This window comes from Balaenoptera ricei, chromosome 2 (genome assembly GCF_028023285.1).
Source record: "Balaenoptera ricei isolate mBalRic1 chromosome 2, mBalRic1.hap2, whole genome shotgun sequence".
Taxonomy (NCBI): domain Eukaryota; kingdom Metazoa; phylum Chordata; class Mammalia; order Artiodactyla; family Balaenopteridae; genus Balaenoptera; species Balaenoptera ricei.
The window spans coordinates 78,359,227-78,375,620 of NC_082640.1; the positions used below are offsets into that span (position 1 = coordinate 78,359,227).

The 16,394-nt window shown below is 38.8% G+C and overlaps 1 protein-coding gene and 1 long non-coding RNA gene across 14 annotated transcripts in view; one reads left to right on the forward strand and one right to left on the reverse strand.

Moving 5' to 3' along the window:
- LOC132359353 (uncharacterized) overlaps positions 1-16,394 on the forward strand; it is a 75,324-nt gene that overhangs the window by 40,771 nt on the left and 18,159 nt on the right. The gene's annotated exons all lie outside the window — the stretch shown is intronic.
- Positions 1-16,394, reverse strand: part of MYZAP (myocardial zonula adherens protein) — a 135,961-nt gene that overhangs the window by 16,409 nt on the left and 103,158 nt on the right. For 9 of the 12 annotated variants that reach the window (XR_009500816.1, XM_059913192.1, XM_059913186.1 and 6 more), the window contains 2 exons: positions 14,361-14,444; positions 1,633-1,733 (listed from right to left, as the gene is read on the reverse strand). Coding sequence is in view for 9 of the 12 variants with exons in the window: in XM_059913192.1 (XP_059769175.1) it covers positions 1,633-1,733; positions 14,361-14,444 (185 nt within the window). In the remaining 3 variants the exon portion in view is untranslated. Of the gene's footprint in view, positions 1-1,632; positions 1,734-14,360; positions 14,445-16,394 lie in introns of those variants that run through there. The other 3 variants (XM_059913191.1, XR_009500818.1, XR_009500817.1) reach the window with 3 other exon arrangements.

Consider the following 16,394-nt stretch of genomic DNA (forward strand, 5'->3'; position numbering starts at 1 on the left):
TAAAAGTTTGCTTCAGGCTATCCCTCGGCATACAAATTGAAAACCTTGCTTTAAGCCAAAATGTGGGAATTAGAAAACAAACAATTTATTGGTTTCAGGCATAGTTTTGTACGAGTCTTAACCAAATAAGATTTATTATGTGGGCAATTAGAGGGAACTAAACCACTTCGTTCTTGAAGAATAAAAAAGGAGGAAAATAGCCAAACTATTTATATTTTTAAAGTTGCGCCTGGACATGATCAATCATTCTTTTGGGTCCTATTTTTATCAAGTACTTTGTCCCCTGCATTGATGAGACCTGGAGTCTATTTACACATTCTTTTCCTTCTTTTTTTAAATAAACATTTTCTGTTAATGACATCAGAATGATAAAATTGCCTTGTTTTTACCAAAAAGCAAGCAACATAAATGAGAATAATGTCAAAAAAAAAAAGCTTAATCCTGCTTTTGGTAAATACTTTGAGAATCGCAAGTGGCTCATTTTAATGAACAAAAAAGACATCAGTAATGAATAAAATAGGGAAGGAGATGAGACATTGTTCCTCAATGTTAGAGCTGGTTAGAGCTGAGAAGTCACCTAGTCAACTGACTTAACAGATTGGGAAACCGAGGCCTCAGCAAAGAGAGGCCAGCCTGAACACATCCTGCAACTACTAACCTCAAGGATGAGAACCAGGTCTTCTACAGCCCATTCTGGCGATCAGCTCATCCCTGTTTCCCACCCATGTAACCATTCAAGGCCTGGAGCCTACATTTTTCTGACCTACTAATGTCTAACATGACACACACAAATGCCCCTAGTCACATAAAAATACACCTTCCTACGCACAGTGTATGAGGCACTTTGTGACTTTGGTTACCTCAGTCACAAGCTATGTACCATCAGTGTCCTTGTTATAAACTTGTTTTCTGTCCTCTTTGGGCCAAGCACAGTTTTGAGCACCTAGAGACAGTGGGTTGGTTACTGGGTCTCGCTGATCTGACTATGGAGAGAGCCAGGTACTGGGCTTGTGAGCAGCTTAATAACACATGGCTCAGTCCTCTAGCTCAGAAATGCAACTGAACAAACCAGGTTATAGTTACTGTTTATCTGCTCATGACTGAAGCGGATCATGTATTTCTGAATCTGGTCCAATGCTTGACGACACTCTGTTACAGTACTGGGGAACAGACAGATTTTGTTCAAGGTTTAGAGTCTCCCTCCTTTGTTACTAAAGCACACCATTGAAAACGTCTGCCTGCATGTCTGACTTCCCTTGCAGACTGCACTCTGGGGCAGGAACCCAATCTCATTCCTCTCTCTATCATCACTGTCTGGCACAGGGAAGGTACTCAACAGATATTTGTTGAATGAACAAATGAATGAATAAATGAAGGACCAAATGCATGCATTCACTGATAGGGCCCATCTCTCTCTGAGGTGGCTTCCCCAGGTCTCTCCTTCTCCACCCCGTGTGCCCTGCACAATCTCCCCACTCCGCAGAAGCCAGTCAGACCCCTCAGCAGCCACAACTTCTCTTTGCAGAAGTACTTTCGAGAGAAAGAATGCAATTCTGGGAATAACAGCCCAGGAAAGTATTTTCTTAAGTCAAAAGGGAATTTGAGTTGGAAAACCAGGAAATTCTTAAATACCTGGGTAGAAGATCACAGCCCACTCCAACCTCTCTGGTTTCCACTTCAGTCTTGCGCTGGGTTTCTATTAAATAGTCCAACCTGCTTTGTAGTTCATTATTCTAGAGATGAGGAAAAAAGTACTTTTAGTAAAGCAATTACGTTCCCCCACAAATACGTATGATGCAATTTATATGTATTATCCAGATTTCCCCCTAGACACAGACATCTATCACAGTGTATTTATTAAGTGCCTCTTACACAGTAGGAATTGAAGAAATACATTGATTGAATCCTTACAGATAGAGTGCATAGACATAACATATGTATCCAATTTTACCTAAATGGAAACAAACAAAATATCCTACTCTATACCATTATTTGCTGCTTTTCCCCACTCAACAATTTGTTGTGACTCTTTCCATGTTTATTAGTTTTCTTTTTATGTCAACAAATTATTTTAATGGGTTCATAGCATTCCATTGTATGGATCTACATTATTTAACTAGTTTCTTATTGATGGCATTTAGATATTTATCACTTTTTTTGCAATTATAAATAAGGTACAGCTCATGTTTTAATACTCCCTCATTAAACTATAAAATGAGTAAGTCTATTAATGTAGTGGGAAATACCTGTGTAACTTAATAACTAGTATTTCATAGGTGTGGAAAATTCAGAATCTCAAACATATAAAGTAGAACAAGTTCCTTGGGATTAAAATTAGCATTCTAAATAGTTTCTTTTTAGGCCAGAGCCAAACATTACATAGGTTGATGATTAGAATTGGAAATTTGCCCCGTGGGGAAATGAAGGACAAGGGAGCAAGAGTGTTGAGGGTTTTGAAATGAAAATAGATGAAGTGTTGGACTTCCCTCGTGGCACAGTGGTTAAGAATCTGCCTGCCAATGCAGACGACATGGGTTCGAGCCCTGGTCTGGGAAGGTCCCACATGCCACGGAGTAACTAAGCCCATGCACCACAACTACTGAGCCTGTGCTCTAGAGCCCACATGCCACAACTACTGAAGCCCACACGCCTAGAGCCCATGCTCCACAACAAGAGAAGCCACCGCAATGAGAAGCCCGCACACCACAACAGAGAGTAGCCCCTGCTCGCCGCAACTAGAGAAAAGCCCTCATGCAGCAACAAAGACCCAAGGCAACCAAAAATTAATTAATTAATTAAATTAAAGAAAAATAGATGAAGTGCTGGTGCTTAAAATCCAAAGGCCAAAAACACACATTTAAAAAAATTCAGAGATTTTTGGATTTTTTTTTAAGAAGTCATTCTATATATTTTCTGTAATACTAGACTAAATTTTCATGAGGCAGTGACCGTTAACTATCTTTCTGGCTGTATTATCAGAGCATGCGTGGTATGTAGGAGACACAAGATAAATATTTATTGAATAAATGTATATATGCTTTTAAAATGAGCATTTTATTTGCATAACTAGAAACAAATTAAGCATTTGTCTTTTTAAGTTGGAGCTGCAGCTAAGGCACTGTATTCTGAGACACTAGACAACACATGAAAGTTGAAAAGTTCTTTGGAAACAGAAGCTCATTTGTTTTGAAAGAGCTCCTGCTCTGAATGTCTGATACCAAGGTGCAAAGCAGCAGCTCTGGTACAAATTCATGTTCTACAGGATGTAAAGCTCTAGGAATCCCTTCCGATAAATGGGAAACAGCATAAAGGAAGAGAATGCATTCCAGGTTCCCTAGCAGCTGACAAGCCATGACAGATCTATGGGCTCTGCATCTATCACCTGGTGCTCAGTATGGGAGAATGGTGCTGGCTAACTGCCAGGGGTTCATCACCATTTACACACACACACACACACACACACACACACACACACACACAGCTTCACCGAAAATATTTGAACTCTTCCATTCATATGGAAAGAGAAAGGGAGAAGAGGCCTGCCCATTAACAAGCTTCAGCAATCCTACTGTTTTATCCTTTCTTAATGTAGACTTTAATCATGAGGATTTCTTAAAATGCTGGGCTGAGTTCCTATAGTTAAGGGGCATAAAAGACAAGGTTAGCAGGCATGCCCCAACTGGTACACAGTGAATAGTGGACTGGTAGCCCCAATTCCTTTGTTCTCTTCCAGAGGAACTCTTATGTGTACGCATCAGCCATCCACTGAAGCACTGATACAAAAACTTATACTCTTAAAAATGTAATACTATCAGTGTAAAAAAAACCCAAAAATACCCTGAGTATGTATCAGGTAGTATATAAAATCAGGTAGGGGGAGGATGTTGGCAGTTAAAGAAATAGGTCATGATTTGCAACCTTTGAGGAGCTCAGTCTTTTGCAGGTACAGACACCTAAGCAGAAAATCACAGAACAAAGTCACAAGTCCCATGCCAGAGGGACCTAGAGAGTATTATGGGGTGATTCAGAGGGGATGCCTAACTCAAAATGGGGAAAAGGACTGAATTGTCTGTGAAGATTTCCTGGAATTATGCAAGGGGAAGAGAGTAAGGGAAACAAAAGGGATAAGTAATCCAGAATTATGGAAACATACCAGATTGAGAACAGGCACCTGACTGCAGTATACAGGAGGGCAGGAGTTAGTTATAAAGGACTGTGTATGCCATTACCAAGACTCTACACCCAATCCTATAAGACCAAGGTCAAGATTTTATTTCAAACACTTGGGCTCCAAGTGGAAATTATATTGGAAGGAAATAAAACTATAGGCAAGGAAGATCAATCAAGGAGGTCATTGCAATTTTCCAGGTAGAGTGAGAGCTGCACTGCTAGTATATAGGAGTAAGCGCTTAACGAATAGATCCTCCTTCAAAGAACAGCTATCAACCTGGGACAAAAGATAACTGCTGAGGTCTTTAAAGACTCAACAAGGATAGGCAAGTTTTAGAGGGGAGGTAAAACTTGGAGCAAATGACAAGCACTGAATGGCTTCTCTGTGATTCATTTGTTTTTGTTTGCAGCTTTGCCCAAGAGCAGTACAGTCATGGTGCTGTCAGCACAGACACAGTAAAAATTCAATAGAAAAATCATCTTTCTGGTAGAAGAAAACCAGTAGGAGTCTACGGGATAGAAGAATAACCAGGGTTACCAAGAGTAAGGGGGAAGCCAAAAAGGAAGGGTCAGAGAAGACTGAAATTCTGAATTCTGTATATAAACTCAGTTCAAGTCTCTGGCAGACCCCTAAACCACGTATGTGTCGGGCAAAGTAAAAGAAGTCTGCAGCCAAGGCTTAAAGAACTGAACTGAGATCTAAGCCATCACCCACTACATTATGGCAGGGTGCAATTGAGTCTAACCAGATTCTTTACCTTTTAAAACAATTACAAGCCTATTTTCCTTTACATCACTGATGAAGGAGTAAAAAAAAAAAAAAAAAAAAAAAAAAAAAAACAGAAAGAAATAGAAAATATAAATAGAAAACAAATGGTAACTTTAGAACAGAAAAATACAATGCCTGAAATTTAAAAATCACTAGATTGACTTAAGAATGGATATGACAAAGGAAGGAGTCAGTAGTAAACTTGAGGACACAGAGACAAATTAATAGAAATCAATCAAAATAAGCTAAAGAAAATGTTGAAAATAATAAATGGAACTTCATGGAACTGTGGGACAATTTCTAAAAGCCTAACATAGAGATGCTGGAATCACAGAAGGAAAGGAGGGAGAAACTTGAGAAAAAATATTCAAAGAAATAATGGCTAGGAAAAAAAGAAAGAAAGAAAAGCACTTACATCTCCAGATTCTTGGGGGGGCGGGAGGAGAAAAGAAATAATGGCTGAAATTTTCCCATATTTGGTGAAAGACATAAGTATACAAATTCAAGAATCAGCAAACCCAGACAATAAATTCAAAGAGAAGCATACCTTGGCAAATCAGAGTCAAACTACTGAAAAACACAAAGAAAAACCTTGAAAGCCATCCTGTTACATATAGGGGAATGATAATTTGAGTTACCAAAAGTTGCTCATCAAAAACTACGAAAGCCAGAAGGGAGTGAGTACTAAAAGAAAGAAACTGTCAACCTAGAACTCTATATATTTCAGTAATGAAGGTGAACTAGAGGCCTTACTTTCAAATAAGAAAAACTAAGTGAATTTGTCCCCAGCTGGCCTGCTCTATACAAAATGCTAATAAATAAAAGTTCTTCAGGCTGAAGAGAGATGATACTAGAAAGAAACTCAGGTTTTCAGAAATGAGTAAAGAACGTCAGAAATAAATACTATATGAGTAAACATAAAAGATGATTATTTTCTCTTAATTTCTCTAAAATACCTATGACTGTTAAAAACTATAACAATGTACTGTGGGTTTATAGTATGTATAAGATACAATACATGAGATAACTCTAACAGCAGGGGTAGGGGTAGATGGACCTTATCATTCCAAGACTTCTACATTTTTCATGAAATGGTACAATATTACCTCTAAGTGGACTGTGAACACTTAATGAAGTATATTGTAATACCTAGAGCAACCACTAAAATATTAAAGACACAGCAAATGCCAATAGATAAATTAAAATGGAATTCTAAAAAATACTGGAATAATCCAAAAGAATGCAAGAGAGGGGAACAAGACAGACAAAACAAACCAGAGGGACTAAATAGAAAACAAATAATAGGGACTTCCCTTGTGGCACAGTGGTTAAGAATCCGCCTGCCAATGCAGGGGACACGGGTTCGAGCCCTGGTCCGGGAAGATCCCACATGCCACAGAGCAACTAAGCCCGTGTGCCACAACTACTGAGCCTGTGCTCTAGAGCCTGCAAGCCACAACTACTGAAGCTCGTGCGCCTAGAGCCCGTGCTCCACAACAAGAGAAGCCATCGCAATGAGAAGCCCGTGCACCGCAACGAAGAGTAGCTCCCCGCGCGCAGCAACAAAGACCCAACGCGGCCAAAAATAAAATAATAAAATGAAATAAAATAAAAAGTAATAAAATAATAATAAAATGGCAGACCTAAATAAATCCAGCCATATCAATAATAATTAAATGTCAATGAACAGTATACTTCAATATAAGACAGAATATCAGAATGTATAAAAAAACCAAGACCTAACTATATATTGTCTATAGGAGATGTATTGAATATTTACCTTAAATAGAGAGACACAGATCAGTTAAAAATAAGTGGATGGAAAAAGATATACCATATAAACAGTAAACATAAGAGGGCAGAAAGGGTAATATTAATACCAGATGAAATAGACTTCAAGACAAAGAGTATGAACAAAGGTAGTGACCCAACATTTCATAATAAAGAGATCAATTCATCTCCAAAACACAACAGTCAAAAATTATGTACCTAATAACAAAGCTTCAGAATATATGAAGTAAAAAAATAACAAAATTAAAGAAAGAGACAGTTTAAAGCCATAGCAAGGGATTTTAACACCCCTCTCTCAGCAATAGAGAGAACAATTATACAAAAACAGTAAAATCATAAATAATTTAAACAATATTATCAACGACCTAAATCTTATTGGTATTTATAGAACACAAAAAGAGCAGAGGACTTTTTTTTCTTTACAATATTCAACCAAGAGAAACCATATGCTGAGCCATAAAACAAGTCTCAATAAATTTAACAGAATGAAAACCATACAAAGTATGTTCTAGGACCATGACAAATTAGAAATCAAAAACAATGAGATACCTAAGAACACCTCAAATATTTGGAAGTTAAACAACACACTTCTAAATAATCCATAAGTCAAAGAAGAATCTCAAAGGAAATTAGAAAATATTTTGATATGCTGAATACAGCATATCAAAACTTGCAGGTTGCAGCTGAAGCAGAACTCAGAGGGACAGTTAGAGCTTTAAAGGCTTATATTTAAAAAGAAAGGTCTAAAATCAATGACCTAAGGTCTACCTCAAGAAGGTAGAAAAAGAAGAGCAAAGTAATACCAAAATAATTAGAAGGCAGGGAATATAAATATCAGAGCAAAACTCAATAAAACAGAAAACAGATAATAGAGAATATCAACAAAGCCAAAAGCTATTTTAATTTTTTTTAAAACAACAAAATTGATTAACACTCTAGCTAGACTGATCAAAGAAGGGGGAAAGGGGACAAATGATCAATATCAGAAATTAAGGCCACATTAAAAGGAAACAGTTGGATAGCTATGGTGAAAAAAAGAATATCAATCCTTACTTCACACAAAACACAAAAATTAACTCCAAATGGATCTTAGATCTAAATTGAAAAGCAAAAATTATACAATTTTTAGAGGAAATCATAGGAGAAAATCTCTGTGACCAAAGATTTCTTAGGACACAAAGCAGAAACCATATAGAAAAAAACTGATAAATTGAACTTTATCAAAAATAAAAACCAAAACCAAAAATTTCTCCAAAAGATATCATTAAGAAAATGAAAAAGCAGGTCATGAAATGGGAGAAAATATTCACAGTACATATATCTGACAAAGAACTGGTATCCAGAATACATAAAGAACTCTTAGCAACTCAATAAATAAGAAAAGTAAAAACTCAGTAAAATAATGGGCCAAAGATTTGAACAGACACTTCAAAAAAGAATATATACAAATGGCCAATAAGCATTTAAAACATGCTTAGCATCGCTAGTGACCATGGAAATGCAAATAAAAACCACAGTGAGATACCACCACACACCCTCTAGAATGGCTACATTACAAAGACTGACAGTACTAAGTGAGGATGAGGATGTGGAGAAACTGGAACATTCCAACTGCTGGTGGGAAGGTAAAATATACGACTCCTTTGATAAACTGACAGTTTCTTAAAAAGTTAAACCTATATCTACCATACATCCCAGCCATTCCATTACTAGGAATTTACCCAACAGGAATAAACCATATGTCCACATAATGACTTGTAATGTTCACAGCAGCTTTATTCACAGTAGCCCCAAACTGGAAATAACCCAAATGTATATCAGCAGGAGAATGGAGAAATAAACTATGGAATCTTAATACAATAAAAAATATTCTGCCACAAAAGAATGCATATAACATGGATATATCTCAAATCCTTATGCTGAGTGAAAGAAGCTAGCTAGACACAAAAGAACACACAAATATATGATTCCATTTATACAAAATGCAAACAAGTCCAAAAAAGATCCCTGGTTGCCTGGGGGTGAATGGAGAGATGGACTGCAAAAGGGAAACAGAGAGGTCTTTGGGGAATAATGGAAATGTTCTATATCTTGACTGCAGTGGTGGTTTCACAGGTATATACAACTGTCAAAATTCATTAAATTATATACTTTTTTGAAAATTTAGGTTTAATTGACATATAACATTATATTAGTTTCAGCTGTACAACATAACGACTTGGTATTTGTACACACTGCAAAATGATCACCACAGTATGTCTAGTTAACATCTGTCACCGTACGCTTTAAAAAGATGCAGCTTTATTTACATGAATTAATACAAGGTTGACAAGACAGAAAAAAAGATGATGAGAGCCTGAATATGGGCAGTAGGAGGAAATTAGAGAGGGACGACAGAAATACTTAATAAAAGGACAGGTGTTGATACAGGAAAGCAAGGACACTCCACTCGGAGTCTTGCCGACTATGACTAAAGAGCAGCCTCAGCTGGCCGCCTGGCCCAGAAGAGATTGCTTCCAGGACCGAGAATCAGATTCCAGGGTTTTCCTTTCAAATACCACCACCTTGTGTTGAGCTGTGAAATACAGACCACCCAGGGGCTTGGGAGGCTGTGCGCCTTCCCAAAAAGAAGGACCTGGTAATGGCACCTCTTGGCATTTTGGGGAAATTATGTCACAAATGAATGGCAGCCACCTCCTCCCCCAGCTCCCTCAAGCCCAGGGGAGGGAGCAGCCGGAGCTGTAACACATGCACCAAACAAGAATGCTTGTCCAATAAAACTCGTACATGGTGCCTGGTGCTGCCGCCCTAGCGTTGCACAGGAAAATTCATAATTGACCCAGGAATGCACAGCAGACACATTGAGAGGTTTATGTGCCACACAACACACGTTAAATGCAGGATGGACAAAACCAAGACATTTGTCTCCTTTCCTCTGACTTCTGAGTTGAGCTGTAAGTTGAGGATTTTCAGCAGAGAAAAATGAAATGGAATCTGTTCAGATTTAGAAAGCTGATCAACCTTATGAAGATAGACACTCATAATTTTATTTTAATAAAATTTTCTATATTGGAAATAGGGGATGGGATAGTTCTTCAAGAGATGAGTGAATAAAAAGTTATTTGGAAAAAAAAATAGAATGGGCATATTTTCACATCAGACAGATTTTTGAATCCATTGATGAAAACGTAGTCTGATGGGGCCAGGCTAGCGCAAACTTCTAGGGATCTGATGGGGGTGGGAGTAGCAAAATAGAATGAGTTTTAGCATTGGTAAGTACACATGATGAATTCAAGGACCAAAATCATCTACATTCTCTATTTAAAAGAAGGAGGAGGAGGAAAAGGAGGATGAGAAGGACAAAGAGGAAATATATATCATTAACAATAAAAGGAGTTCCTGGGACCTAGCCATTGAAGAAACAGTAAAGACATGGCATTTACTGTGAGCCATGTACTTTTCTATTCACTTAGTGTTAACTAATTTAGTCAAAACAACTCTGTGGAGAGGACTCCCTTAGCAAACTAAGGCACAGAGCAGTTAAGTAACTTGCTCCAGACCACATAACTAGTAAGCGACAGAGACGACATTGGAACTCAGGCAGTCTAGCTCCAGAGTGTGCAGTTAGGCCCTTAACAGAGGGTAGCTACTTTATTAATAGGGTGGGATATAGGAGGTTACCAGCTCTGTCCACCAAAACTTTTCAAAGATACCTGAAACACCACCACTGGCATCATTATGGTTTAAGGCAGGGGATGGAATGTCAAGGTATAAAAAGTCCTGGTGTTAGAATAGGTCAACATAATAGAAATTCTTAGTGGCCAACAGAACCCTGTATTGTAAAACAAAACAGTTAGATAAATTTGGAAAATGTCATTGCGACCTCATAATCATAAAAAGAAACATTTTCCCCAGTTCCGTCAGTACTAAAATGGGCCTTAAACAACAAGGTTGTACTGCATAGCACAGGAAACTATATTCAATATTCTGTGATAAACCATAATGGAAAAGAATATGAAAAAGAATGTATATGTATAACTGAGTCACTTTGCTGTACAGCAGTAATTAACACAAAATTGTAATTCACGTATACTTCAATAAAAAATAAATTAACAAAACAAATAAAATGGGCCTAACAGTAGGCACAGCACTTTAGCCTACTAGCAACGCTCATGCCCAGATAGCCTGCCGTACAGCTCTCCACTAAAACAACCCAGGGCTCCTCGGAGACAAGCCAATATCGTATCTTGGGACAGGACAAAAACGAGGACAATCTGAAACGCCTGTTGTTGCCATACAGCAAGAATGACTCCACAAGCATCGGGAACCCTGCTACACGGGTGAGGAAGGTAATGCAGAACTCTTCGCAGCTGAGCTATGATAATCTGAGCATCAAAACTTGGAGGAGAAGGAAAAAATTATTGTGGGAGCAAGGTGAGTCTGAGAAATGCCTTGTGTTCATGATGTCACTCAAAAGGAAAGTTAATATAAAGTGTAGACAAAGATAGTTTTAATAGCGAAGAAAGATGACAATATGTTACAATTTGTCATCAACTTTTAAAACTAGGAAGTATTAATATATAAGATGATGTAGTTTCTTTTATAGAGTGTTAATTACATGTTTGTTTATAAGATTTCTGTGTTGAGTAGTAAAGAATAACAAAAGGAACTTTAAGTCAGGTCGTCGCCAGGACTTGAGGGCCCTTGGAGGGGCTGCTTGGCATTGGTGGTCATACAACAAGCAGGTGGAAAGAGGGGCAGAGATTCACTGGCATCAGTAGTCACACACAATTAGCAAGGAGTCAGTCAGCGGTGTGTTTGTAACATCATAAACTACTCACACAGCCTGAAGAGGAAAACCAAGTACTCAAACTCAACCTCATCTCCTAGGAGGTGAAATCTCTACCTAGTCCGACAAAGAATGGTAAAATATTAATAAGGAATGCATACTTTCTGATAGTGCTAAAGATAGGTCAATGATAAGGGGTCCTGAGTTTGAATCACCTTGAAGCTACCTAGTCCTATGTTGTAAAGCAAGAATTGTGTCCGTCCAAGAATTGGCATCCTCTAGCCTTAGCTATTCGGAGAAGGTATTCCATGTCCTTTGGATCTAAAAGATCACTGCACTTGTGTGGAAAGTGTCAAAATGATGTTAACTAAGGGAAGTTGGCCTTCGGAAGATACTAAAAACCAAGAACACAAACAATGAAGAAATAAATTAAACCCAAGATACTTAATATTTTAGAATAAGTTAAAGTGTAAATGTATTATCAATCTTGACATTTTGTCTATGTTTTATCTGCTGTTTAAGGTGGATGATCAAAAGGAATTAGTCATTCTAAATTTGTAGTAGAATTTAAATAGTTTAATCAACCACATTTATAATCAATGTTTAAATGCTCAAGGAATGATGGTTTTCAAACCATTTTTGAATGGCTTATTGGATATACATAGCAGACGCACACAGCCAGACGCACCCATATGCTCTGGACACTCACCAGTTCCTGGCATGCCACTTGTGACTTTTTCCCTGGGGCTTCCTCTGACCCCTGGAGCCCAGTTGGCTCTGCCCAGAGCAGGCCAGAATTGCCACACCCCCCAGGAGCTGCCCTCACCAGCTACTGATGGGAGTTAGTGGATAAATGCCCTAGCTTTCTGACCTTTTGGTAAGGGTAACTCAGAGGCCAGTGCACCTCATCTTCCAGAGATGCCCAGGGCAGGTGAGCAGCAGCTGTCCACAGTGGTAACCTCCGTAAGGCACCCATTATTGGCCTTCGACCTTTCCCTGACTCATTTCTCCCCTCTCCCACTGGGGCTTCCTGGGATCACCTCCCAAATAAACTAGTGGGCTCATATCCACATCTCAGAGTCTGGGCAATCCAAACTAAGAGAAGAAAGGAATTTAATAAATTAAGATTAAACAAAGCACACATATGTGTAAGGAAGGCTCTTCTCAATGCAGAGTACCCCTTGGACATTTCCTAATCTCCCAGGAGGCTTGAGTATCACAGCCAGGGGAAGGGGAGAGGGGTGGGCACTGTCTTGGGTAACCTTCTGCCTCTCCTGTTGGTGTCTCTTTCCTCCCTCCTGGAACCAGCCTCTCGGGACCCATGACTTTCACCAGGACACTCACTCTCTGACTCTCACTGGGAAAGTATGATTCCTCCCACAGGGAGCTGTGATTTCAGAGGGCAATCTTAGAAACAGAAATGTCCATTCATAAAGCTGGAGGTGGACTCAGTGACTGCAGAGGGGAAAACATTGTGACAAGACGAGTGTCCACTTACTCAGCTGTCAGGACACTGAGATTCCTGGGCTTTGAGTCTGCTACCAGGTCCCCATGGGCCACGAGGGACTTCTGCTTATGACTTTTATAGGCAGCCCCCCCACCACACAGAGTAAATAATGACACTGCTCCCCATCCCTACAAACATGGTGGTTAAGAGCTCAGGCTTACCCATTTCTAACAGTCACCTTGGGCAGATTCCTTAACATCCCTGAACCTCAGTTTCTCTAGCTACAAAATGGAGGAAACATAATCTAACTCACAGGGCATCGCTCTTAATAAAGAGAGAAAATGATGGAGTGCTTAGGCATGTCAGGCACTTTGTATGCACTCTCATTGCATGGACACACACGTAGGTACCGTTATCATCCTCAATTTCCAATTCTAAGAAACTTACCTAGGGTGAGCCAGCTAATAAGCAGATCTAGCATTCAAATTTGGGCAAGTCTGATTCCACTCTTAACCTCTAGGTTATACAAAAAATACGGAAAGTAAAAGTGCCCAACACACACTAGGAGCTTAATTACTGTCATTACTTTCCTGTCTTCTTTATTATTCTCTCCTGGGCTGTCTCTCACCGGGGAGGGACTACAAGCGGGGCACAGACAAGGAGAGAGTCACAGAGGCTCAAAAGCAAGAGGCTCAACGCCAAGTTCTTAATAAATAGTCTGCAGAGAAAACAGAAGGCTTCCCCTTCTATTAACACCTAAGCTCTTAAGGTTCTTCCAACTCCATAATTTCCTTCCCTAGAACCTCCACAAAATCCCCAAAATGCCTTTCAAAAGACCACAAAGTCAGGAATACTAAATATCTTAAAAGTTCCAGGTGAAATTAAGTCACCTGGAATGAGAAGTCTGTCTCAGCCTGGCTCTGGCATTAAGCTGTGTGACCTTGAGAAAAGCCACCTGCCTTCTCTGTGCCTTTTTTCTTTTTCTTTTTTTTTGGTTAATATGGAGCTAATAATCCTTGTCTTGCCTTTCTTAAAGTTGTTGAGAGGATCATTGAGAAATGTATGTGAAAATACTTGGCAAATTATAACATACAACACAGATGTGGGGAGTTATCAGTATTCATCAACGGCTTATCAGACTTGCTAAGAAAATTCCTGAATAAGAAAAATGGGAGCCAAAAAGCAGAGGTGAGCAGCAAGGGGGAATGAGGAGAGTCAGATGGTAAAGAAAAACTAGCTGTCAGAACCTCATTTTCAGTGTTGGCAGTTAGCCTTCAATCAATTTTATAAGGCCAGGAAATAGCCATATTTTTAATTAAGTGTCGGTGGTAGGCTCAGCAACATAAAATTTAATGATAGGGAAGACCCCAGCTTAAAGAAACACAGCTTCTTACCTCTCCTTCTAAGAAAGATATCTTTTCTAAAAGCTGCAATATTAAGAGCTGTTTCTGCTGCACCTTTTTCTTTAGTGATTCAATCTAGAAAGAAACAAATTGGAAATTGTTATCAAAAATGCAGAATTTGTACAAATTAATCAACTGGAAGAGAAGCCTTTGGTTTTCATTCGAATAGAAACTACACATTGGTTCTTTTGCGTTCCGTGGAACAGTATGAACATGAGGTGCTTCATGGAGGCGGGTGGGGGGGGGGCGGTTCTGTGCCCGGGTAAGCTTGGGACATCATACGTGGTTGTGGAGTTGTTTCATTAGGTCTGTTTAGCCTAACATTTCTGCAGTGATTTTGCCGTGTAACCCTTAGTAACATCCCACCGATGCTTTGGGAAATGCAGACATAACTCTACATAAAAGAATTATTTCGCTTGAATTTATGCAGCAGCCTGCATTTCAAACATTCTGCTCTGTTGTTCCTGTTCGTATATTCATATTTTGTTCAACCAAGTGTCAAAAGTTTTGCTCTGGGAAAAAGGTCACTGTCACTGAAAGTAATAATCAAATTCAGAGGACTGAGGACTCACGTGGCCTGGGTTAAGCAGGGAAGGCTTCTGAAAGACAGAGACTTGAGCTGGGTTTTCACCTTTGTTTCTATACTATATCTATCTTGGACTACTCTAACTTTGTTTTTCATTCACATATCATGTCTCCACAGACATATTGTAGGTTCCCTAAAAGCAGGAACCAGGGTGCTCTCTACCAGGCCATGTTTTGGACAATAGTGGGAACAGTATGTAGGTTCGATAAATAACATGTGATTTTGAAGAATGCACTAATTTTCCAACAACCTTTTATATGATATTTGAGCATCTGCAAAATCTTTTTTAAAAAATCCCTCTCTGTGCAAAATGACACAATGCCTATAGAAGGGACTCTAGCGATAACTGAAAGAAGTACAAGTAGGGACTTCCCTGGTGGCACAGTGGTTAAGAATCTGCCTGCCAACGTAGGGGACACGGGTTTGAGCCCTGGTCCGGGAAGATCCCACATGCCGTGAAGCAACTAAGCCCTTGCGCCACAACTACTGAGCCTGCGCTCCAAAGCCCGTGCTCTGCAACCAGAGAAGCCACCGCAGTGAGAAGCCCACACACCACAACGAAGAGTAGCCCCCGCTCACTGCAACTAGAAAAAGCCCGCGTGCAGCAACGGAGACCTAATGGCAGCCAAAAATTAATTAATTTATTTTAAAAAAAAGAGAAGTGTACAATTACATTTAACCTTTGACCCAGCAATTCCATTTCTAGCAATAGATCCCAAAGAATCATTAGCCAAAATATGAAATGACTTGGACACAGGATTTTTGTTTTTTAGAAAACACACACACACAAAAACAGAACTCCATCAATAAGTGCCGGATAAATAAACTATGGTTCATCTTAACAGTGGATGCCTATGTAACCTTCAAGAAAAAAACGAAGATCTCTAAAACCCTGATACGATATATTGTAAGGAGTATATGGTATGCTGGCTTTGGTGTAAAACTGGTGAAGACATATGAATGAATATATATTTGCAAAATGAAACACTGCAAAGATCAAACAAATCTTAATTATTAATATTTACCAACAGAGAGCGGGAGGAAATTCGATGGAGGAGACAGAACAGAACAAAGACTTCTGTGATAATACCTTGTTACATAAGTTCAATTTTGAAAGAACATTTTACACATTCAAAAAATAAAAACCAAAAAGGGGAAAAAAGTGAATCCTAAAATTTGAAAACAAACAGAACAAAAAGAACTTAACCGTATATCAAATTGCTTAAACGAATTAACTCAAGTGTTGTTAGGACAAGGTAATTTGACTGGATGTTTTTAGTGGAATGTGCTCTAAAGATAAACAATTGCACTCACTGGGAAAAGTTTAGTAGTAATATTGGTATTATATTTTTAAACTATTTGATAGATTGTAGTGTAATAACATTTGGAACCAAGATTTTTAGTGTAAGAAAAAGAAATACAAGTACGAAATCAAAAAA